Here is a 24,598-nt window from a genome sequence, read left to right as displayed (position 1 = left end):
TTTTGTATAATCCTGATGAAAAGTCAGCAGTCTAGTTATCATTGCCTTCGTTTTACAGATGAGAAAAATTCCGAAAGTCAAATAGCCTGTCCAAGGTAATATAGCCAACAGGTAGCAGAGTGAGTCAGAACTCAACCCTGGAATCATGGCCCTGTCGCTACCTGTCTATCCCACACTTTCTTTATGAATATGTCATTTTCATCCCCCATCTGTGCTTCTGACCCATCTGTTGCTCCTCTAGGTGCCTTCTACTCCATTTATCTGGACCCGCCATTCATCAAATCTAGATCAAGTCTTACATCTTCAGGGATTTCAGTTACTACTGATCTTGCACTTTACCTTGGATTGCTATTTTTATAGTCATATATTCCTACTATCTCTTTTTAAATTCTAAGACTCTCAATGAGTCTTTTTATAGTTTCAGTACCCAGCCCAATGTCCCATACTTGATAAATCCCAAAAATATTTGTTGATGATGATGGTATTCGATGTTTCCATGGTGCAGGATAACAAATGAAATCAACCTTCACGGCTATCCATATTGTTACAGCAACTGCATCAATGAAAAGTAATCTGTAACATCTTTCAGAATCTATGCTCTAAGAGTATATGTGAAACAGTTCATATGAAAATACCCTCCTCAGAGGCTTTCAGTCATACTTGCAGTCTGCAGTATTGAGTTTCCCTTATGACTAGAATTACACTCTAAAATTAGCTTCCAACTTCATGGTATATCCTCAGAACTGGGTGCACAAAATTAGTTGCTTTCTATTCAGTGAAACCTCATTTAGCAGTAGTGAATGAAACAAGATGCTCTCTAGTTTTCTGTGTCAGATGCATGATTATGAAATCAGCTTAGAATAGATCTCTAGTGGATATCCTAGGAAAGCCAGCCTTGGTTAGAAGTTGCTAAAGCCACTTTCTTGCAAGAGCTTCAGAGAGTTGGAAACAGTTGAGATATATATATATATATATATATATATATATATATATATACCATGTGGAGGTCTCGTATATCTTGCACCAACTTATCTGACATAATCAAACCTCTTGGTAAATACATATCCCTCTCCCCAGAGTGTTTTTTTAGAGGCTGTTGGCTGGTGGTTAGGCCAGAAGGTCTTTGTTCAGAACGGACAACTGAAGAGAGCAATGAGATAGATGGTTCACATATAGATCATCTTAGACCCATCCTTCTTTCCTTAGGGGAAAAAGTGTAAGCAGACCCATTTTACTGGAGTTTAATAATAAAATTTCCAAACATTTTCTGTGCCCTAAATCTGGTTGTTGTTATGCATTTTGCAGAATTTTAAAGTAATTGGTAGCACATGGAATGGTACCTGCAGGGGATCACGGCTTGACTGCTTTCTTTGCCTGCCTTGTTTGCCTCTGCACAACTTTTGGTAAATCTCTGCATGGTAGAGCCAAATGTTTATTTAATGGTAGAGCCAAATGTTTATTTACAACACATGGGGTTCCACCAACTCAGTGTGATCACAAAGTGACTCTGTATCATTGCCAGAAATCAACTCTGTTAGCATCATGAAAAAATATATATACAGAGGGTGCCAAAAAAATGTATACACGTTTTAAGAAAGAAAAAAACTATTAATTGTAATACTCAACGTATGCCAATAAGAAAAGATGAATACAAGTCACGTTTGACTTCTGCAATTACAAGAGGTGCTTCAAAGTGGTTACCATCAGCATCCAGACACTTCTGATTGCAGTGAACTACTGCTTGAGCAGAGATAACATCTCTTAAAATGTGTGTACATTTTTGTAGCACCCCTGGTATATATACATATATGTATGTGTGTATTTGATTTAAAATTCATATAAATTCTAAAATTACTTTTGTGTCTACAAATTGTGCTGGCTCCTATAAAAAGATACCATTTTTATTTCTGATCATATTGATAGACTACTTTGTATTCTTACTGTTTGGACATCTAACTTGTGTTTGGCAGCCATCAAGAGTACATGGTAGGAAAAAGCTGACTTCTTCCAAGTGAACTTACCCTTACCCTGGAGGTTTTTTGATTAATTAAGTGCTCAGGTTCCTCTTCCTAGGGCTGAGTCAAACTCCTCACCGCTACTGGAGGGTGCATTCTTTCTACTGGTAACCAAAAGTTCACTGGAGCAGTAATAAAAGTACCAGTAGTGTAATTTAAAAATAAGTTCAATTTTAAATTAGTTTCATAATTTATGTCTTCATTATTCTTATTTGGGGGGAAGTATTGGGTAAATTCCTGAAAATACTAGAAATGACATTGAAGTTAACACAAAAATATGAACAATGTTACTTACAATAACCCTTTTCCGTAATTATAGGCAGTCAGTCACTCTATCAGAAATGATCCTTATTTGAGTATAATTTGTAAAGGTTGCTGCTCATCTGTCTGTGCAATCAGGAGACCAGGAAAGTGACTACAGATGTCACTGTTCAGGTACATCTCCTTCACAATTAATATGATGATTTTATTTTTAAATTTGGACATTATAAGGACAAAGAAATAATTGTTAAAATATACATGACCATTTCTCAACAAGTTAAACATAGGATTACCTTGTGGCCCAGCAATTCCATTCTTGGGTATATACCCAAAAGAATTGAAAACAAGTGTTCAAACAATAATACGCACATAAATATTCATAGCAGCTCTATTCACAACAAAGGAAAGGTAGAGAGACAACCCAAATGTCCATCAATGAATGAATGGATAAACAAAATGTAGCGTATCCAACCATGAACTATTATTCAGCCATCAAAAGGAATACATGCTCGATACATGCAACAACATGGATAAACCTTGAAAATATTATGCTAAATGAAAGAAGCCAGACACAAAAGACCTCATTTTATATGACTTCATTTATATGAAATATCCAGACTAGGCAAATTCATAGAAACAAAATACAGATTTGTGGTTGTCAGGGGCTGGGGGCAGGGGAATGTAACTGCTTAATGTGTACGGGGTTTCCATTTGGAGTAATGAAAAAGTTCTGAAACTAGATAGAGGTGATGGTTGCCCAACATCATAAATGTACTTAATGCCACTGAATGTACACTTATAAAATGGTTACAATTGTAAATTTTATGTTGTGTATGACCAGACATCCTGTGACAAACTCCATACTTAATAAGCAGCAGGTCCTCCATGAATAAGCATTATAAGCATAATTGTAAGCATGGTTCTGGGTTAACCCTTCTGTACTCCTAGTAGCAGCAAGTACTATGTGCTAGTGTCACTTTAAATGCTTTACCCTGAGTAAAATATTATTATTCCTAAATTACAAATGCAGAAACTGAAATATAGAAAAAAATTTTGCTCCAAATTACGTAATCGGCAGACAAATGGTAGAGCTGAGATTTGATGCTCGGTTATCCAGCAGCAGAATTTTTACTGTTAGCTGCTGTGCTATAGATTGAACCAACTTTATCCTGTGATCCTAAAGCTGATGTGCTTATGGAAGCACGTTCTCAGATTCTTCAAACAATGTTGATGAAGTTTCCGTTCTTAAAGAACAGGCTATTTTTATTTAAATCTGCATAGTACAAGCATATTTCCATTGCCTTTATTATTTAGTTGCCTAATTACTGTTGTATATACACAAGCCGTGAAAGAACCACAAGAAGTACAGTTCCCTTTCGGTGCAAATTCGTTATGCTCTGTAAGGCTGTTGTGTGGTTAGAGGTATCCTGTGGCTCTCTATAGTCTTCTGTTGGAACAAGAATTCCATGCCATTTCTCAAACATATCTCTCCCTTCCTGTCTTTCGTTCCTGGGGCTAGACCTAGTTAGCTACATGAGATTTGGTTGAGTTATAAAACAAGGGCTTGGCAAAGAGGCATGCAGGAGATTGAGAGAAGTAAAGAATAACATAAGCACAGAGAATGGGGGTAAGTCGTGGATGAGGAAAAAAGCTAACTAGAATAGAGTATCAGCCTCCTTCAGGGATCTCCATACAAGCCCAAACCACACTGTCCAAAGAGTGTGGCTCACTTGCATTGAATGGGCAAGGCCTCTGCTTTGGTTACTCCAGAGGGCACCATGTTTTGCAGTGATCTGTGAGAATGACACCCCCTGGAGTCATGCAGTGGAAAGCTTGTGTGGCTGTAAGCAGTGGCCATGCAGACTAGGCCTAAAGTCATATCTAAAAGGATGACGTTTACAGGGCAATGAGAGTTCTGGGACTGATACACTTCTCAGCAACAAATGAATGCCAGGAGCATGTTTTCAGCATAGTCCATTCAAGTGGACACAGGGAGATCCATAAACAGGGCCAGCCTCTGGTGGGAGGGCTCTGGCAGCAGCTAGGCAGGATTCGGAGCCAGCTTCCATTCCAATGAAGCAATGGAGTGGGTCCCACTGGTGGGGAGAAAGTGAGGACCCATGGCTTACTCTTCCTGTATCCCCATCTCTGTCCATCCCAACCCAGACTATCTGCAGCCCAGTAACATTAGTGGTGACAGAGCTCCTGGTTAACCCCTAGGTCTGCCTCATTTGGTTCTGGAAGTGGCTCAGTCAAAGGGTGGGTTCTGTGGTATTTTTACTTGGAGCCCATGGCCATTTCAGGTTCCTCGTAAACACCTAGGGAAACCTAGGACTATAGCTATTTCTTGCCTTTTTGCCATCCAAATCCTGGGAGAGACTCCTCAACATTTATCTCACCTGCCATTTCTTTCAGTCAAGGAGACCAGCCCAGGACTCAGTAATAATGAAGTGCTTTCTTATAGTTTTTCCTACAGAACAACGCAGATACTGTGAGGTAGCAATACTTATACCAGGAATCTGGTTCCTCAGATTATTGTGAATTTATGAATATGAGTGGGTTCTCTCCTGGGGGCACCAGCCAATGGTTTTCTGCTAAAAGATTTCCTTTGAACAAGATGCTATCACAGTATATGGACAGGTTTTAAATATCTCACTCATTTTCAGGCAGGCTCTGGGTTATAAACGCCTCCCATCTTGACTTTCTGATTCTCAGATGCCCCTTCACAAGAGAGGGCTTAAATGAGATCAAATATATGGTGATGGAAGGAGGACTGACTCTGGGTGGTGAGCACACAATGTGATATATAGATGATGTATTACAGAATTGTACACTTGAAACCTATGTAACATTACTAACCATTGTCACACCAATAAACTTTAATTGAGAGAGAGAGGGGGCTTTCAGTGAAGCCCAAAAATTGACAATAGAGACCTTGTCAATGTAGAAACATTTAATTTTTCCCCCTGGAAATTGTTTGTTTTTTAAGATTTTTATTAAAGATATAGCTAATATACATTGTTACTAGGTTGGTACAAAAATAATTACAGTTTAAAAGGTTAAAAATAATTGCAAAAACCACAATTACTTTTGCACCAAACTATATATTAGGTTCAAGGATACACCATAGTTATTCAACATTTATATGCTTAAAGAAGTGATCGCCATGATAATTCCAGCAACCACCTGACACAGTACAACACTATCTCAATTTTACTGACTATATTCACATGCTGTAAATTATATCACCATGACTTCTTTTTTACCTGAAAATTTGGACCTCTTATTCCGCTTCACCTTTTCCCCCTTTTTTTAATTTTTCAATTACAGCTGACATTCAATGTTATTTTATATTAATTTCAGGTGTACAGCATAGTGGTTAGACATTTATATAATTTAAGAAGTGATCCCCCTGACTAGTCTGGTACCCACCTGGCACTATACATAGTTATTACCATATCATTGACTATATTCCTTATGCTACACCCTACATCCCCATGACTACTCTGTAACAATCAATTTGTACTTCTTAATCCCTTCCCCTTTTTCACCCCACCAACCTCCCCACCCCCCAAATCTGGCAACCATCAATATGTTCTCTGTATCTATGAGTTTGTTTCTGTTTCTTTTTGTTTGTTTGTTCATTTTGTTCTTTAAAGCAAAATCACACTGCATCTCTTTCTCTGTCTGACACCTCCACTCAGCACACTATCTTCCAGGTCCATACATGCCGCCACAGATGGCAAGAACCCATTCCCTTCCATGGCCGAACAATATTCCGTTGTATATATGGTATGTACCACCTCCTTTTTATCCATCCATCGACACACACCCAGGCTGCCTCCACATCTTGGCCATTGTAAACAATGCTGCAATGAACATATGGATGCACACGTCCCCTCAATGGAGTGTTTTGGGTTTCTTCAGATAAATACCCAGAATTGGGATTACTGGGTCCTTCTTTGTCTCTTCTTATAGTCTTCGTTTTAAAGTCTATTTTGTCTGATATAAGTATTGCTATCTCAGCTTTTTTTTTGTTTATTTCCATTTTTATGAAATAACTTTTTCCATCCCTTGACTTTCAGCCCATGTGTGTCTTTCAATCTGAAGTGAGTCTCTTGTAGACAGCCTATGTAAGGGTTTTGTTTTCTTATCTATTTGGCCCTCCTATGTCTTTTGATTGGAGTATTTAATCTATTTACAAATTGCAAGTAATTGTTGACCGATATGTAGTTATTGCCGTTTTATTATTCACAATTTTGATCTTTATTATTTTCCATCTTAAAACGTCCCTCTAACATTCCTTGTTATACTGGTTTGGTGGTGATGAACTTTTTAAACTTTTTCTTGTCTGGGAGCTCTTTATCTGTCCAATTTTCAATGATAGTCTTTCTGGGTAGAGTATCCTTGGTTGTAGATCCTTGCTTTGTATCACATTGATTATTTTGTGCCAATTACTTCTGGCCTCCAAAGTTTCTGTTGAGAAATCAGCTGACAGTCTTATGGGAGCTCCCTTGTAAGTTACTAGTTGTCTTTCTCTTGCTGCTTTTAAGATTGTCTCTTTGTCTTTAACCTTTGCCATTTTAATTATAATGTGTCTTGGTGTGGGCTGTCTGGGCTCATCTTGTTTGGCATTTTCTATGCTTCCTGAACTTGTATTGTCTATTTCCTTCACCAGGTGAGGAAAGTTGTCAGTCATTATTTCTTCAAATAAGTTCTCAATCTCTTGCTTTCTCTCTTCTCCTCTGGAACCATGATGCGAATACTGTTATGCTTGATGCTGTTCCAGAGGTTTCTTAAACTATCCTCATTTTTTAAATTATTACTGTTCGTTTTTCTGTTCCAGTTTGGTGTTTTCTGCTACCTTGTCTTAACAAACTGCTGATTTGATCGTCTACTTAATCTAGTCTGCTGGCGATTCCTTCTAGTGCATTCTTCATTTCAGTTACTGTATTTTTCACTTCTGAGTGCTTCCTTTTTATGTTTTTTATGCCATTTTTAATGCTTGCTATATCTGTGTTAAAGTTCTCACTAAGTTCCTTGAGCATCCTTGTAACCATTGTTTTGAACCTCTGTTTCATTTACTTCTTTTTCTGGATTTTTCTCCTGTTCTTTCATTTGGGATGTATTTCTTTGTTTCTTCATTTTGGCTGTCCCTCTGTGTTTGTTTCTATGTATCAGGTAGATCTGCTATGTCTCCCAGTCTTGGCTTTGTAGCCTTATGTAGTAGGTGCCCTTTGGGGCCCTGGCACTATCTCCTGGTCACTTGTTCTGAGTGTGCCAGGAGTGTCCCTGTGTGGGTTTTTTGTGCCCTCCTGTTATAGTTGAACCTTTATTGCTATTGGCATGTTAGTAGGTTGGATTGGCCCTCAGGCTGATTGGCTGTGGTGTTTGGCAATGCCTACAGCTTACAGGATGCTGTGTGGGGGTCTTACCCCACTGAGTGGGATTCGCCCCAGTGGGCTCTGGTGCCTGTTAAGACTTCCCTTTGTGTGTGATGCTTGTGGGACTAACTGGGAGGTGCTCTGCTATAGTCTGAAGCAAATCCCCAAGTATGTTCGTTCTGGGGCCTCTTGTGAGGGACTCCAGTGCAGACCCAGGTCACCCACTGCCTGTGCCCAGCTAGGGACTACCTGGTAAGAGCTACAAAGTGATTTACAGTTGTTTGTTGTCTCTCATAAACCTAGAAGCACATAGGAGAGGCCACACTGCTAACTAAAGACGGCTGCCACCAGTACCAGGCCTGGGGTAGCTGCCAAAAGCCAGGATACCCCTGTGCCTGCTGCCACCTGTCAGCTCTCTCATAGTTCAGCCACTGATAAAGCCTCGTGTGGTACACAAGTTGGATTTGGCAGAGACTCAGGGAGTCACTAGAGTGGGAAGAGCTGTGGTCACCAAGTTAATGTAGACTCTGGTTTGGTGCCAGTGCTGAGCCTGAATCTATTCAGCAAGTCTCAGAGCACATGAGGCCAGTCATCTCCTGCCTGAGGCCCAATGACTCCCATCCTCCGATAGTTCTCAAAGAAAGTGCAATGTGGGCGGGGCTGTCTCCTCATGAGAAAATGTCTCCTGGGTTGGGGGAGTATGTATATTATAGGACTGTTGTGATCATTCTTAACTGCCACATGGAAGTTGGAGGCCAGCGTGTTTACTATTTCCACCCCTCCTACCAGTCTTGACATGGCTTCTTCTTTATATCCTTAGTTATAAAACTTCTGTTCAGCCACACTTCAGATGGTTCTCCAGGTTGATTGTTCCGTAATTTAGCTGTAGTTTTAATGTGTTCATGGAAGGAAGCACATACAGTGTTTATCTAATCTGCCATCTTGGATCTCCTCATATTTTGTTTAATTTTAAAATGAACATCATTATCATCTAAATACATGGGGAAATTTGAATTGTGCGCTTCAACATGCTTTTAAGTGTATTTGAATCTCAAGATTTTAAACAAAAGAATAGCTTTCTGAGCTGTTTCCATTGCAATCCTGCCTTATAAGAGAGAGCTTACCACTCAAGGTTCCTTCCAACTCTGGGACTTTATGATTTTTGACTGGCACCTGCCATCAGATTTCCCACACAAGTCAAATATTTGAGATGCCAGAGTTCTGGGGGGCAGTAGTCCACTCCTGCAGCCTCTATAGAATGAATGTTGATTGTCTTCTCACCCCAAAGTTCATCCTACTAGATGGACCACTGGGAAATAAACAATTGAGGCAAGGATGATGATTCAACTCTATTAACTCTCACATTAGTTCTTCCACAGATCTTTCTCTCTTCTTCTGTGGGACAAAATATATAACCAGCCATTTCAAATTTACAACTAGAAGGTTGAGTTTCTGCAAGCTGAATAACATTGCTACTCTATTTTATGATATAACTTTGTCTCTGGGTAGCAATAAGAAAAATGAAGACAGAAATGATTAACCAGAAAGAATGAAAATAGTTGACTCTCTTTAGTGTTAACTATGATGATTAAGGCCATCACATCACCCCTGGATTTTAGATTACCTAAGAATGAAGCAGGTTACGCTTGAATACAACGTGAAAGAAGCAATAGACAAAACTAAGGCTCTCAAAGACATGTTGACTTCTGTCATGTATAACAGAATTTATAGAAAAAAAAATAATTTTGTCATTCTGACATTTGCTTCTACTATAGACTTTCTATTTTCCAAAGCTCACTTGACAGAGGCAATTTATTTCCTTGACTTATTTCCCTGAATGCTCTGCTTCCAGTTCAGGTGGTTCCCATTGAGGAACAGCAGTACCTTGAGTTGGGATTTCATGGATCAATCACGGGCTTCCCTCAAGAGAGGTTTGAGTATGAATGGGAATGAGCCACATAACTCATCCAGTTGTGCAATAAAGATCAAAACTGCAATCAAAACCAAAGCAAACGATCCACAAATCCCTAAATACCCTAAATACTGTTTAAATGAAAGTGATACACAATTTATAATAGGATTTACATAATTAAAAATACCTGGGTATAAATTAAATTCCCCTTTAACTTCAACTTTTATTAATTGCTGTTTAATCTAAATTATGTAACATCTTTGAGCCTTAGCTTCTTCCTCTAATCTAGAAGTATCTATTATTACAGGATTGTTGTGCTCATTAAGAGGCAGTATACACATAAAGCTCTTAGAACAGTGCCCAACATATAAAAACTAATCAATTAATGTTAGCTATTTTTCCCTTATTCTGCTGCAAGAATATCTTCTCACTTATGATGCTTTGGCTACAGCGGACTATCAAGCCTTTCCTTAGAGCTTCCCCATGGGGTTCTTGCCACATTTCTGGGCTTCCAACCCTCAAAACAGCATTAGCATCAAAAGTCTCACTTGTTCCTGACGGACATACAAAAACGTTGGAGGATTTCAGGGAAACCAAGGGGATGGCTTCAAGCACTGTTACTAGATCTTCTTTCTTGCTAGATCTTCTTCTGTCATATCCCCAGAGAAATGCATTTCCATTGTATGGAATTCTACATCAGCCTGTACTTCAGTGTCAGTTCTGTATTAAGTTCTTTTTAAAATAAGCAATTAGGTGAAAATGTTAAGGACACTAAGAGAGCTAGAGATTCCAAGGGTCATGGTGTAGCCCCTTCTCTCTAATCAAAACAGCATTCAAATGCTTCCACCTGGCTGAGGGATCATTTCTTTTTCCATATACAATAGTAGCAGTTGTAATACTGATGATGAGAATGACAACAAACATTACTAAGCATGTACTCCATGCCAAGCACACTTCTGTCAGAGAAGCTTACGTGAATTAACACATTTTCTTCTCAGGTTAACCAGGGTAACAAATGTTCCTGGTTTGTCCAGAACTTTCTCAGTTTTAGCACTGGAAGTCTCAATTCCCAGGAGCCACCTCAGTCCCAGGATGATTGGAGACTCTAAATAACCTTTAGAAATAGATGCTGTTATTATTATTCCCAGTTAAGTCGCAGAGAGGTTTTGTAACTTGCCCAAGGACATAAAGCTAGTGAGTAGGAGAGTCTAGCTCCCGAGTCTGTGCTCTTAACCACCACCTTGGAGCAAGACCAGACTTTGGGTGAGGGGTCAGAGCAATGGTCCTCGAATGGCTTCTGAGGGGAGGGGCTTTTGGCTTTTCAGTCCCTATCAGGACAGCATCCAAAATTCTCCATCATGTGAAAGTTAATGGACAAGTCTCACTCTGTTCTTTAATTGCAACTTAAAACAGCAAGCTGATTCAATTTCTTAGTAGTTTTCACATAAGAAATATACAATCATATATGCACTAAGAGACATTACGTTGCAGTGTGTGATTAGACTTCAGCCCTCATGTGCAAAATATCCTTACTCAGCCTACTCCACATCTTTTGCTGTGTGACTCTTAGTAAGACTCTGACTGTTTATTAGGACAAGATTTCTTTTTCCACCTGAGTCTCCTTATTCTCCGCAGTCTTATTCTCTATCATTAATTTTTACTTATTGCAAGATTACAAAATTTCACATTACAGATATGCAGAGAAAATGTACCATCATTTTATCTAGAACGCATCATGAGTAACTACAGATTAGTAAGGAAGGAAATTAAATGAGTTCCTCCTTAATTTAATCCCATCTGATCATTTGAATAGTACATTTAGGAAAACATTTATCATTTGGATGAAAATGTTCTTTCTCTTACTTTCTCCCATGCTTATCTTCCTAAGATGGCATTTGGGGACATGAGGAAGTGGGTTCTGTTTTCTTGTGGTGGTGCAAAAGCATTGTGCCTGGGGGTGGGGAGAAGGGAGTGAAGTGTCTACTTGCTAAAGGATAATGTCCTTTGTCTGATCGCCCTCTCCTAGCTGGCACACACAGGTGAAGTCCTGGATGGTGTCACTTGTCATCCATATACTGTGCACGTGGGCAGGCTATTCTGCACCTTGCCAATCTGACACCACCTCAACACCCACTGGTGCTGTGTGCCCCTCTAAGGCCTGGCTTGGACTGTTCTCTCTGCAGTCCGCTGTACAGATCTCCTCCCACCCCCACGGCGATTTCTCTGAAAAGCTGTCCAGCAGGAACTTCAGTTTCCTCTTCCTCCCCTCCCCTCCCCTCCCCTCCCTTCCCCTCCCCTCTCCTCTCCTCTCCTCTCCATAACAGAGGCAAGGGGGACCCAGGAGAGCTGAACCTCAGATCTCTTGGGCCTGGTTCTGTGATCTGAGCTTTTAATTAAATTGATTGACCTGTGCTGGTGCTGAGAGCCACCTGGGAGTGGATCTCCTTGCAAAGGATCACCATTGCCCTCAGTGTTATCATCACTTACCTAATAGAGCCCCACTTCCCCAGGCTGAAGTCCAAAGATGGGGAAGTCAGGACCCACTTCTAATGGCTTCACACTTGTCTCTCTCCTCTCCACAATCACCCCTGCCAGAACTGTAAAGTCTTCTCTTTTACTTCTTGGTGTTGCATCCTTCTCCCTACAAACTTCAGAACTGACTTGGCTGCTGTCCCCTCCACACCACAGATCTATAATGTGAATCATCCATGCTCGGGTATTGATAGACTAAAGAGAGGTAAAGAAATTTAGAATATCCTTCCTCAAAACAAAAGCTTTGCTTGCAAGGCTATTGTCATGCTGTATAATCCAACTTGGGCAGTTCAATTCTGTCTTACCTTGGTCTTTCTCTCTGTATTCCTAAAACTGAGAAATGTCCACCTTACCCCCACTCCTGTGTCCACCCAGCTGCCAGTAGGTAGAGACTCAATTAGATTAGGGCAAAGGTTATGAACTCAGGAAGGCAAAAGAGAAAAATATATTTAAAACTATAAATAATAGCCCCATTGCATGGTAAGTTCGTGAGAGACATTATTTAAATGACCTGATTTAAACAATATCAACTTTTTCATTGTATATGATTTTTTCTTTTTAAAGTATACAGGTAACACATGAATATAAACCCATAAGGAGAGAATTACAAACACACAGAAGTATTGTGAATAAAGAGTGTGTGCTCCCCATAATCCATCTCACTTCTCAATCCAGAATAATCACTGTCGATGGTTGAGCTATAGACATTTCTCCCAAGACTTATAGAAATATATGTGTTTATATACAAACACATAATTTTGATTTTTTTCCCAAAATCACAGCCAAAAAATAAGACAATGTACATCTATGGTTTGTACATTTCTGAATATACAATTACCAAACTTCCCTTTGCCTCTCTGAATTTTATTTGTATTAATAAAGCAGTCATTTTTCTGATGACCCAAAACAAAAGTATTTGTCATGTTTGTTTGACAACTGGCTGGAACTTTTGCCATGAGTGGGAGAACGAGTATAGTGCTTTTGCTCTGGGTGGGGGTGTTGCATACATGTGCCTGTGATATGGCGGGTGGCCAACCAGCTGCTGAGAAGGGATCATGTATTTCTCAACCACTAATGTCATTAAGAGTGCTTAGTGAAAACAAGACAAAGTTTTCTTTTGCATCACCTTCCTGCTCTAGTTTCTTCATCAAATGAGAAATTTGGTAGATTTTCCTTAAGCACACATCAGTTCAATAACTCACACCGTGTTATTAGGTTGGAAAACCAAAATGCAAGAGGAATAAATGGATCCTGAGTGAGGGACCAAATGGCAGCCCTCAAAACCAAAGGCAAGGTGAGCATGGTTACTATAATGGACCACAGTCAAAGCAACACAGTGTTTCCCCGAAAATAAGATCTCACTGAACAATCACCTCTAATGCATGTTTTGGAGCAAAAATTGGTATAAGACCCAGTTTATATTATATTATATTATATTATATTTTACTATATTAAATAAAAATAAAATATATTTTATTATAAGACGCGGTATAATATAATATAATATAATATAATATAATATAATATAATATAATATAATATAATATGTATAATATAATATAATACCGGGCTTATATTAATTTTTGCTCCAAAAGATTCATTAGTGTTGATTGTCAGGCTAGGTCTTATTTTGGGGGAAACACGTCTTTCTGAGAACCCACTACAGAACCAGACCCTGGAAATATCAAGATGATTAAAGCAATGTCTACTCTTTAAGAACTATTTGATATCGTTTCAGTCATTTTAGAAATTCATCTTTGCTTTTGAGAATCAAATTTTGTTTTTTTTGTTTGTTTGTTTGTTTTTTTTTTTTTTTTTTGTTTTGTTTTGTGCTCTATTTGTTTTGTTTTATTTCAGTAGATCTTGGTGAGAATTACTTATCAATATGTAATTCTTTTTTTTTTTTTTTTTTTTTTTTTTTGAAATTTGGATATTGTCGATTTTATTTTATTTTTTTTTTTTTTGTCATCATGGTGAACATACATTTTAGAGTTATGCTTTTTGTAAACATACATTTTCATAGTTTTTCATTCTTTTTATTAACATTTTTTTTTTTTTTTTTTTAATTAGTTTCAGGTGCACAAGACAAAGCAAAACTTAGTTTTTGCCTTGGAATACCTTTTCTTTTATTTCCTACACCAAAGTTAAGACATAATTGTTATTCTGTTCAAAACTTCTAATCTTTAATTTGGGAGTGACAGAGAGTACAACGTTAGTCTGAGACAAAAATATATTTTGCAAATTATATGGAATTAAAGCCTGGTAAGTAGTCCACATTGGTTTGTGATATTTTCTTTCATTTTTTTCAGGCAAAATCAAAAGCATTTTAAAGTGATAAGCTTGTTCTACATTTTTCCCCAAAATTATAGTCTATGGTTGACCTCAGAAACATGTTTTGTTTTTTTAACCTACTTTGGAAAAGATCTCTTCAGACAAATTACCAGTTTCATTTCCTCCTACTTTTTTTCTGTCGATTTAGGATATTTATTCAGTTAAGTGACAGTACTATTTATTCATTCTGTGTCAGTATTTTGAATCCATTGTCTTTGAAATACATCAAAGGAGAATTAAATGCAAGATGGAAGAAATGCCTTCTGTGGTTCCTGTCTGGCTAGTATCAAGCAGGAGGAGGGAATCTATTCTAACAGACCTTATTGCCATCTGTCCTGTAGTGAGTGCTAAGAGCAAGTCCTGGTGGCCCTGGACAAACCTCCGATCTTGCTTTGGGCAGTCATCACACATTTCTTCATGTGCCTCAATAGCCCCTCACCAAATCATAGACTTTCAGAGCTCAAAAGGACAATCTAGTGTGACAGTTCCTCAAAAAAATTAAACATAGAATTGCCATATGATCTGGCAATCCCACTTTGGGGACTATACCCAAAAGAACTGAAGTCAGGGCTTACAGGAGATATTTGTACACCCATGTTCATAGCAGCCTTATTTATAATCGCCGAAGGTGGAAATGACCCAAATGTTCATCAACAGATGAATGAACAAACAAAATATGGTATATACATACAATGCAGAAGTATTCAGTCTTAAAGAGGACTAAATTTCTGATAAATCCTGTAATAGAAATGAACCCTAAAGACATTATGCTGAGTGAAATAAGCCAGACACAAAAGGATAAATATTGTGTGATTCCACTTACATAAGGTATTTAGAGTGGTCAAATTCATAAACAGAAAGTAGAATGATGGTTGCCCTGGGCTGGAGGAGAGAGGAAATTAGAGAGTCATAGTTTAATGGGCACAGAGTTTCAGTTGGGGAAGATGAAAAAGTTCTGCAGGTGGATGGTGGTGATGATTGTACAACAATGTGAATGTACCTAATGCCATTGAACTGTGTACCTAAAAATGGTGAGAATGGTATATTTCGTGTTATATTAATTTTACCACAATAAAAATCTCTACCTTCCTGGAGCTTACAATCTAGAGAAAGATAATAAGCAAATAAAAATGTAAAATTTTTAAAAGTCCATTCTAGATCAGCTCTTGGCCCACCCCCACTTTAGAGATAAGGAGTAAGAGGACAGAGAGAAAAGAGAAGAGTCTGCCCATGAAGTCCAGCCAAGCCTTTTCCACTGAACCACACTTCCTTTTTGAGGTACTTTTATTACCTCTATTGTCTGAGCCATTCAGTAATGTACCGAAAGAATAGGCTCTGGAACCTAGATTCAAATTCCAACTTATTTGCTTACTGGAAGTTTGATCTTGAGATTTCCTTCTCCATAAAATGGGGATAACAAGACATGCTTCATAAGCGTCCAATGTAATGTGTTAACCTATATCTTGGTAGAAAGTAAGGAAGGGATGAAAATTAGCTTCCTTTCCGCAAGTCCATCAAATGCCTTCTTTGAATTTGTTGCTTATTAATAAGCTATGTTCAATGTTTGAATGCTTTCAATCTAGCAATTTCAGTAAAATAGTCCTGTGTTTGAGTTTTTAGAAATCACTCTAGAAATATAGTTTGCATATGGAGAAGAATGGCTCAGTTGAAAAACCTGGGAAACGAGCCAGATACTTTTATTTGACCCTTATTTAGCTGGAAGAGAACTTTCACAGTGTAAGTTTGGTAAATAATGCAAAACAAGAGCTAACTTGTTTCTTTTTCCAAAAATTAAAGCCAACTCTTGATATTTCTACTAGCTATTAAAAAACATCAAAGCCATATTCTATTTTTATTCTTAAGTCACTTATCTCTAAATAAAAAGTATATAATGGCATAGATTATATATAAATGACTACCCTGTGAAATGAGTCATACGTGTCTAGTCTCCCAAGAAGAATGGTGTGTTTCCCAGATCCAATAAAGATAATTAGAAAAATAGACACACTTATCAACTGATAGCAGAGCATCACAGGGCATTAAAGTTAGCCCACAACCCTCCCTTTTCCTAATTCCACAGCTTTCTCCAGCTCGACAGAAATCTGAGTCTAGTCATTTTGATTATTTCCTCTGGGTTCAGTACCCACTCCTACTTCCTCCTACCATATTTAAAGATAAAAGAAACCAATTACTCCCATTTTACACAGATCTATAATGAACTTCTCTTTATAGATTTTTCCAAGGCTGTTTAGACGTATGAAAAGATTTGTCCTACCCCCAGCTTAGTGAATTGTGTTGACTATATAGTAATTGCATAGAAATTAATGCCTTAGTTTATGTTTCTGGGGCTGGATAAGTTATGTGGTCTTGTTAAAGATATAGGCAATTTATTTTGGGTTGTCCATCCTAGCCCTGCAGAAAGTATAGGTGGCTCAGCTGGGGAGGCAGGTTCAAGTCCATTAGACAATATGATTTTAAAGGAGGTAATACCACGTTGTGAACAAACCATGGGTCTTGCATTTTGATGAATTTGAGTGCAAATCCTACTTCTGAATCTTACTTGATTAAGTAACTTAAGCCTCTGTCCCTTTAACCTCTTATGTAAAAGAAGAGATAATAATAGTTAGCTATGAATCAAATGATAATTATATAAAAGTATAATAGTAAATACTAATATTAGTTATTCCACACATCAGCTTGCTCTAATATTTTAAGTAGTTCACACACACACATAAACTAAAATCTTATCTTCCTTTCTGATTATGGTTTTGCTTGATTTAGAATTTCCACTAGACTTCTAAAATATTGTTATTAAACTATAACTCCTTTCTGAAACTTCATGATGTCATTTAAATTTAATACTATTTCTAATTTTAAAAGGTTTCCCAAAATGTAAATTGGTATACTTTCTGGATTTCTAATGGCTTTTTTTTAAAAAGCATTTTACAACCGTGAAACAAATACAGAAGAATTTTTTTTACCAAGATCATAACGTAAGATTACTGGCATCTGGACTACAGCTGAAATACAAGTGGCTAACCTATGGAAGAACGTTCACATCAGTAAATAGCTGTATCTCTCATGCTAGATATGACCTTATGGAGTGATTAGTTAAAAGTGAGGTAAAATTTCAGTGTCAAAATTAATATTGTATTATTATATAATAATATCTCATTTTCATGGGACTATCCTACTGTTCTTTGTTGCTCCAGAAGATATCAGAAAAAGTATAATAAAATATCATTCTTATTTTTTTGTTTGTTTGAGGGAAACCTCTGTATGCCAAGCGCTATGGTAGGTACTAAATACACAAAGATTTTTAAGAAAGAGAAGAAGGAGAAGGAGAAAGGGAGAGAGAGAGAGAGAGAGAGAGAGAGAGAGAGAGAGAGAGAGAGAGAGAGAGAAAAGTTTGCCTTCTGTAGTGCACAGAGATAAAACTACTAACAGAGTGGGAGCCAGGCTTCGTACTGTTAATGTGGAACCTTACAGATAAACGAGGGAAGGAGGCTCAAATTATCCACGTGGTAAAGGATTAGAATTGAAATTATCAGTATGAATTTATGTTTAGTGTAATATAGATAGAGATGGTTACATATAAAAAAGTTTAGGTATATATACATACGGGAGTTAGCGTACACCATACTTTCCTTGCTCTGTCGGCTGAGAGCTCCAAGGAGTAATGACACCCTAGTAGCCACATGTATACCTTGTACCCAGATCTTGGTGTCTAATACCATTCTCCAATAAAAGGAACCAGAACTCCTTGGAGAAACAGCTGATTCTAAGATAGGGCAGGAAACATACAAGATGAGCCTGGAGCATCTTTTAGTGCCAGAAAGTAAGAAAGTACTTAAAAAACAAAGTCACACACACACAGTGATGGTAGCACCTCAAATGGACATGGGAGCCACCTGAAAGAGCTCCTACTGGCCAAAGCTGGACAAATGAGAGCCAAAAAAATAAAATAGTATTGAAGTATGAAATAAATATCCATAAGTATATACTGATAGAATAATTGACTAAATAATTTGAATGAAATAACTGGAGGAGGAAGAGACAAATCTGTGCAGAAGTAGCTATTCTGTCCTCAAGAGGGTGAAGCTAACTCCCCACTCCTTAAGTGTGGGGTACACATTGTGACTTTCTTTCAAAGAGTACAGTTTGGAAAGGGGGGGGGATGGGTGTAACTTGACAGTGGAGAAACCTGGTAAACCCTGTCTCTGCCAGGTGATCAATGACATCAGTAAGTCATAAGTCATGTTGATCAAATGTGCTGTTTGTATGATATGATGAAAATGGTACTTTCCCTCTGTCGTCTTCCTCCCCCAAATTCAAAATCTCAGTCTAATCCTGGGAAAAACAGACAAATCCCAACCGAAGGTCATTCCACAAAATACCTAACAAAAATATTCCTCAAAACTGTCAAGGTCATCAAAAACAGGGAAAGTCTGAGAAATCGTCACAGCCAAGATACGTAATGAATAAATGTCATGTAGTATCTTGAATGGCTTCCTGGAACAGAAAAAGGATACTAAGTACAAACTAAGGAAATCTGAATAAACTATGGATTTAAGTGCATTATAATGTAAAAATCCTGGTTCATTACTTGTAACAAATGTGCCATACTAACTTAAGATGTTAATAATAGGGGAAAGTGGGTGTGTAGTATATGGGAACTCTCTATACTTTATTCATATTTTCTGTAAATCTAAAAATGTTCTAAAAGTTTGTTTAAAAATACTAACCACATTTTAATATGATTAGGGAATGCAGTTCAGGAAGAAAGGCATATGAACTGTGGGAGAAAAGTGGCAGAGGAAAAAAAAAAGAATTCCAAAATGCTTCTTAAAGATTTTAACTCAAAAGGAAGACCAAATGGTCTTGTATTTTGTGTCATGTCTTTGAATTTATCCATGTGTATAATGTACACATTTTGGGTATTCAGCTTACAGTCTGTTAATGTCAGTCTTTATAATAACCAAACCAAATCCTTTGATTTTTTAGAAAAATAAGCCACAATGTACCAAAAGAAAATGAATAACAATCAGATTTGGTGGGTTATGGAAAGAATTTTATATTTAACAAAGCATGACCTTCTCTTTCTTCAACATAAGTCTAGGAAAATAAATAACCCTTTGGGCATCAGTTGTATGAGTAAAACAGACCTTACTGACCCAGATACACTAAAATTACACCTGGAATTGTGTCAAACATTGAGGCCTTGTGTGATTTTTTTTTTTCCAAGGTGCTCCCTACCCTTACAATGCTTGTCACCCTCATATTTCTTTTCTAAGTTCAAAATCTTCATCATCTGTCATGGCTCCCCTCAGATATCTCCTCCCCAATGAGAACAAGCTGCTCGTGTCTCTGAGTGGTCATAATTGTGTGTGCCTCCATTATCTCATGGACTTAAAACAATTTTGTGTAGATGTTTATAAACAATGCTTATAGATGTCATTTATAGATGTTTTTTCCCATGTGAGTGTAAGCTTGAGAGTAGGGTCAGCACTATTCTTGCTCTCCACACAGTGTCTGATGTTCATTCATTTCTTCAGCAACTATTTATGGCATGCCTGCCATTCAATGCAGTTGGATGAACAGGAGGCAGAAAATGACAGAGAAAAATTAGCTACTAAATGTCAATGTTGTTGGGAAAACTTGCCAAGCCAGGAAAGGTCTGAAAATAAGGAGGAGAAAAATATTGACACAGGTCAGCTTTCCTGAAAGCATTAACAGAAACCTTCTATTCCAGAACTGATTTATTTTTCCAGCCAGTGTACATGCTTCTAAGTTAAAGGGCTCTCCTCTACCACTTGGCCCATTTTATGTGATCTGGGAGAACTGTGGTTTGTGTATAGAAAGCTGGTAGACTCAGCGTGAGGAAAATAAATCTAATTAATGTTCATTTCAAAAGAAAACATGAACGAACGGTAAGAATTTAGGGCAAGGAAATAGACAAAAACAGTTTTTTCATGGCAGAGGCCTAAAGTCCAACTTGTAACTGTCAAGCCACTGCATGGTTTCTTAGAAAAGAACTTTGTTTCCTTTTGAAACTTTCTACTAAAGCAAAAGGTTGCTGTCTACATACCTACAATTATATATACATTGTATTTATTTCAAATACCATTTTTGTGCGTGTGCTCTTATGTTATACTTGGTTTCCTATTTCTCTAACATAGATTAATTTAAATTCAATTTTTTCAGAGAATCAGTACCAAAAGTATATTTTTAACTACCGCTGTCAAACAGTTTCAGATAGGGCCATTGTAAGCTGATATTGTGTTGCATTCTATCCTGAGGTCTTCTTTCCTCAGTCAGGCCTCCCCATGTTTTTCACTGACCCTTCAAGCAGTCTTCACATCGCATGATCCATGCACTCAGAGAATGCAGAAATAATTTCTGATTTTATACAAGGATATCGAATGCTCAACCCCAATTTTTTTTTAATTCTCCAAAACAATTAGCTTCATGGAAAGTAATTATCTTCCATACCAATGTTTCAGAATCACAGAAAGCTGTTGATAGTAAGATTTCAGTATATATTTCTAAAGTGCCCGATGCCATCTCCTCAAGTCTGTCATTGGCCATTCTCCATTAACTCTTCCAAAGTCTTCCTGAAAAGCCTGCTGTGCCTTCACAGCTGACCCTGATGTTGCACAGAGAAGCCTCCCGCCATTTTCTGGGGAACCAAATGCTCTCTCTCAGGTAGGGACTGATTCTGCCACCTTGCTAAGGTCCCCATCAACTTTTAATAGACTCTAATCCATTCTATTTTTAATAGTAGGGCATATTGAACCTATTAATTTTGAAAATATTTAAAATGGCAGATTGATTCTGAAACAATAAATACCCGATGAACTGTTAATATAACTACAGATTTTAAATGCCCTAGTATGGCAGTGCCTAAAGCATTCCACTGTGGTATCAGCTCAGCTGAGTTCAAATCCAGTTTTTCTGGACCCCTGAGCATCATTCTTCTGTCCAGATGCTCTCTGAGGAGCACCTACTGTGTGTCCTGTGCCAAGGTCAAGGTGAGCAGAGCTGTTAGAGTGGTTCATTTAAGCTGACCCTCAAACGGGCTAAGTGTCCTCATCTTTAAAATAGAAATCATAATGCCCATCTGTAAAAATGGAATGGTTCCTCTTACATACGGCTTCTCTGCTACCACCTCCACGCTCTCCCACTTGCTTGTCCCTAAAGGATGACCTCATGAAGCGTCCCTGCTGAAGCTCTTCAAGATGAAATGACCTTCTGGAACCAGACCAGGCCAGTTCACAGGAAGCTACGCCTCTGGCCAGAGTTATTCTGGAGGCTTTCTGTGTGGCACTGCACAACCAAGAGAACAGTGCCCCTGGTCATGGCACGCTATCTACTGCCCAGAAAATGCCTGGGTTTCCTCCAGCCACTTGCTTATTCTTCCCAGGTTGTGAATACAAGGTGCCCAATCAGATGGAAATGACACAGTAGCTCCCTTTTCATTGGAAAGGGTTTTTTTTGTATGTTTTGTTTTTTCTCCCATGTGAGTTGCTTGGAGATTCCTCATGTACCGTTAATTAAAACAAGAGAAAGATGGATAAAATACCACTTGATTTAAAGCATCGACATTCAAATCCATATTCTATTAACTGGATCCACTCCCAACTAAACAGTTGTTTGAAATTATTAGCTGACAGTGTTAAAACAGAAGAATGTATTTCTAAAGGTGTTTGTGTGTTGAAATATAGAGCATAACTCGGGGGAGAATCTAATGTGTCATGCTATGTGTGTTTGTTTCTAGATTCTGTTAGAAGCTGTGTAGCCAAGTTGTTCTTCACCTGCTCCCTGAAGGGTCATTACTGCCTGTACAGCAAGTCCAGTTTTATGCTCATCAGCCCAGAACCACAGGCATGGATCCACGTCATGTTCCTATTTCAGCAGGTGTGTGATGTGTGTCCGTCGTGGCTCCTTAATGAGTCCGTGGGTTATGCGTTCATAATCACTTCTACTGAATTATTCTGTGACCGAAGCTGATATGTAGATAATAGCAATACATACACATTTCATTACTGATTTGTAACAAACATTCTCTATATTTTAGGATAGTTTCCTTATAAAAGACCCTGGATTACTCATCAGGAAGCCAAATCTCTTAATAGCTTGAATATCCTTAGCTTTAGAAAAGAAGAATGAAAGGGAAATACTTTTTATTAAACAACAGGAACAACAAAAATCCCAGCTTATTTGGGGGGATAGCTTTACTTACGCGGGGCTAGCCTTTATTGATAGTCATTCAATCTCCAATTAGTTTTTGTGTCATTTTTTTCTTTTTCAACATTGTTAAAAAACTGGAATGCTACTTTTTTCCCCATGGAATATATGTATATAGGTAAATTTACAGGAAGGGGAACTTTAAACTTAACAATGAAATATTTGATGCAAAGATTTTAGCTTCAAAAGAGATTCATATTTGGAAATACTTATCTTGAATACATTGAACTTTCACATAAAATTCAAATACAGATTACAAAATGTTAGTAATGGAGGGGATCTTAGATATTATTTTTACAGCTAAGAAAATTAAAGGGTAGAACTCAGACCACTTGACACCTAATCCAGTTGTCTTTTCATTGTGGCCCTTGTGTTAAAAAATAAAATGAGGGGATGCAGGAAGCAGCAGGGAGGTGAGAGGCAGAATAAAACAGAACGCAAATGTTATAAGATGGTTAAAAATTAGGCTAAGTGATAAGATAGTTTATTTACTTCTGTTAAAAAAATATTTCTATAGATGATGTAATACAGAATTTTACACCTGAAATCTATGTAATTTTACTAACAATTGTCACCCCAATACATTTAAAAAATAAATTAAAAAAAAAAGATAGAGGAGTGACCAAAAAAATATATATATATATTTTTATAGTAGCCCCTACAAAAGTCACAAACTAGATAGTTATATTTCTTTATAAAGGCAGACTTATTAAGAAAAAATAAACTTTAATGATGAATGTATCATAATCATAAACTAGAACTATAGTAATTAAGAAAAGAAACAGCTTAGATGTGCCTTAAAACTATCATCTTTTCCTATATTAAGTCTTCTTAATACTTAATAACATCTCATAGAGAACACCTCACATTTTGATATGAATCAAAATGGAATATAAAAAAAAGCATTGCTCTCCCTTTTCTTGAAATAAAGGCCATATTTTTTTCTACTTACATTTTTCAAATAGTTTTTATCAGTGATTTTGTATTTGGTTTCATCTTTGGCTTTCTTCTTAACTGCTGTCAGTTTTCTGAAAACAAACCAAGAAAACTCACTTTTATTTTTGCCCCTGGGTCTTATTTTATTGACTTAGTCTGATTCTCTGTCTTCCTTTTAAGCAAAATCACCAAAAAGCATCTGTTTATGCTGCTTTTCTTCTTTGTTCATTTTACTATAATTGTTCCTTTCTTTTTCCACAATTTTGACGTTGTGTGGTCTGGATGAGCTCTGACTCCACAATATCAATAAAAGATTTGAATAAAAATCAAATGTTTGACTTAAGGATTACAAACCCAGTACTAGCCTTGTAAGCAGGGCCAGACTCTTTCTCTTCTCTTTCAATTTAACACATTCATGGAGCTCTCAAATTCACTGATTCCAGTCTAAATGCTCCTTTTTGGACTGGTGATTAATTATATCAGGTTCTGCTCTTCTTTTAAATGAAAAATCATGCTCTGTATAAGTTTCTGATAATAATTGAGGAATTCATTATGGCTGCATAATCAATTTATCTGTTACTGGCTCTGAGCCTTTTATTATCCGTGGGCCACTTACTCAGAGTATAAAATTCTGCACCATTCCCCACTCAGTACAAAAACAGATCATCTTGATGATAATAATGAGATTTTTCTGGAAGAAACTAATTTTTATTTACTAAATAGAAATTTTGTATACACAAACCACCTGGAGAGTCTCATACTTGTAAGTCAATGCTTAGACGTTGTTGACATAGAAAATAGCATTTTATAAGCTAATACCATTATTTTATCAATCATACCTCAACATAAAGTACAATATATATGATATACATATAATGTTTTATGCCCTTTGATGTTCTGTACGTTTTTATAAAATGTTTCCCTTGAATTACAACTTTCTCCATTTAGAGATATATTACAACGTGTAAATGACTATTAAA

At 37.4% G+C, this 24,598-nt stretch overlaps 1 protein-coding gene across 2 annotated transcripts in view; it reads left to right on the top strand.

Moving 5' to 3' along the window:
* The window catches only part of VEPH1 (ventricular zone expressed PH domain containing 1), a 206,871-nt gene that overhangs the window by 135,731 nt on the left and 46,542 nt on the right, over nucleotides 1–24,598 (top strand). For both annotated transcript variants that reach the window (XM_019732040.2, XM_074326922.1), the window contains one exon: nucleotides 22,213–22,352. In XM_019732040.2, the coding sequence (XP_019587599.2) occupies nucleotides 22,213–22,352 (140 nt within the window). The remainder of the gene's footprint in view (nucleotides 1–22,212; nucleotides 22,353–24,598) is intronic.

Source organism: Rhinolophus sinicus, linkage group LG01 (assembly GCF_036562045.2).
Source record: "Rhinolophus sinicus isolate RSC01 linkage group LG01, ASM3656204v1, whole genome shotgun sequence".
Taxonomy (NCBI): Eukaryota; Metazoa; Chordata; class Mammalia; order Chiroptera; family Rhinolophidae; genus Rhinolophus; species Rhinolophus sinicus.
The sequence above is the reverse complement of the archived record's forward strand: the minus strand, read 5'-3'. Positions and strand labels throughout refer to the sequence as shown.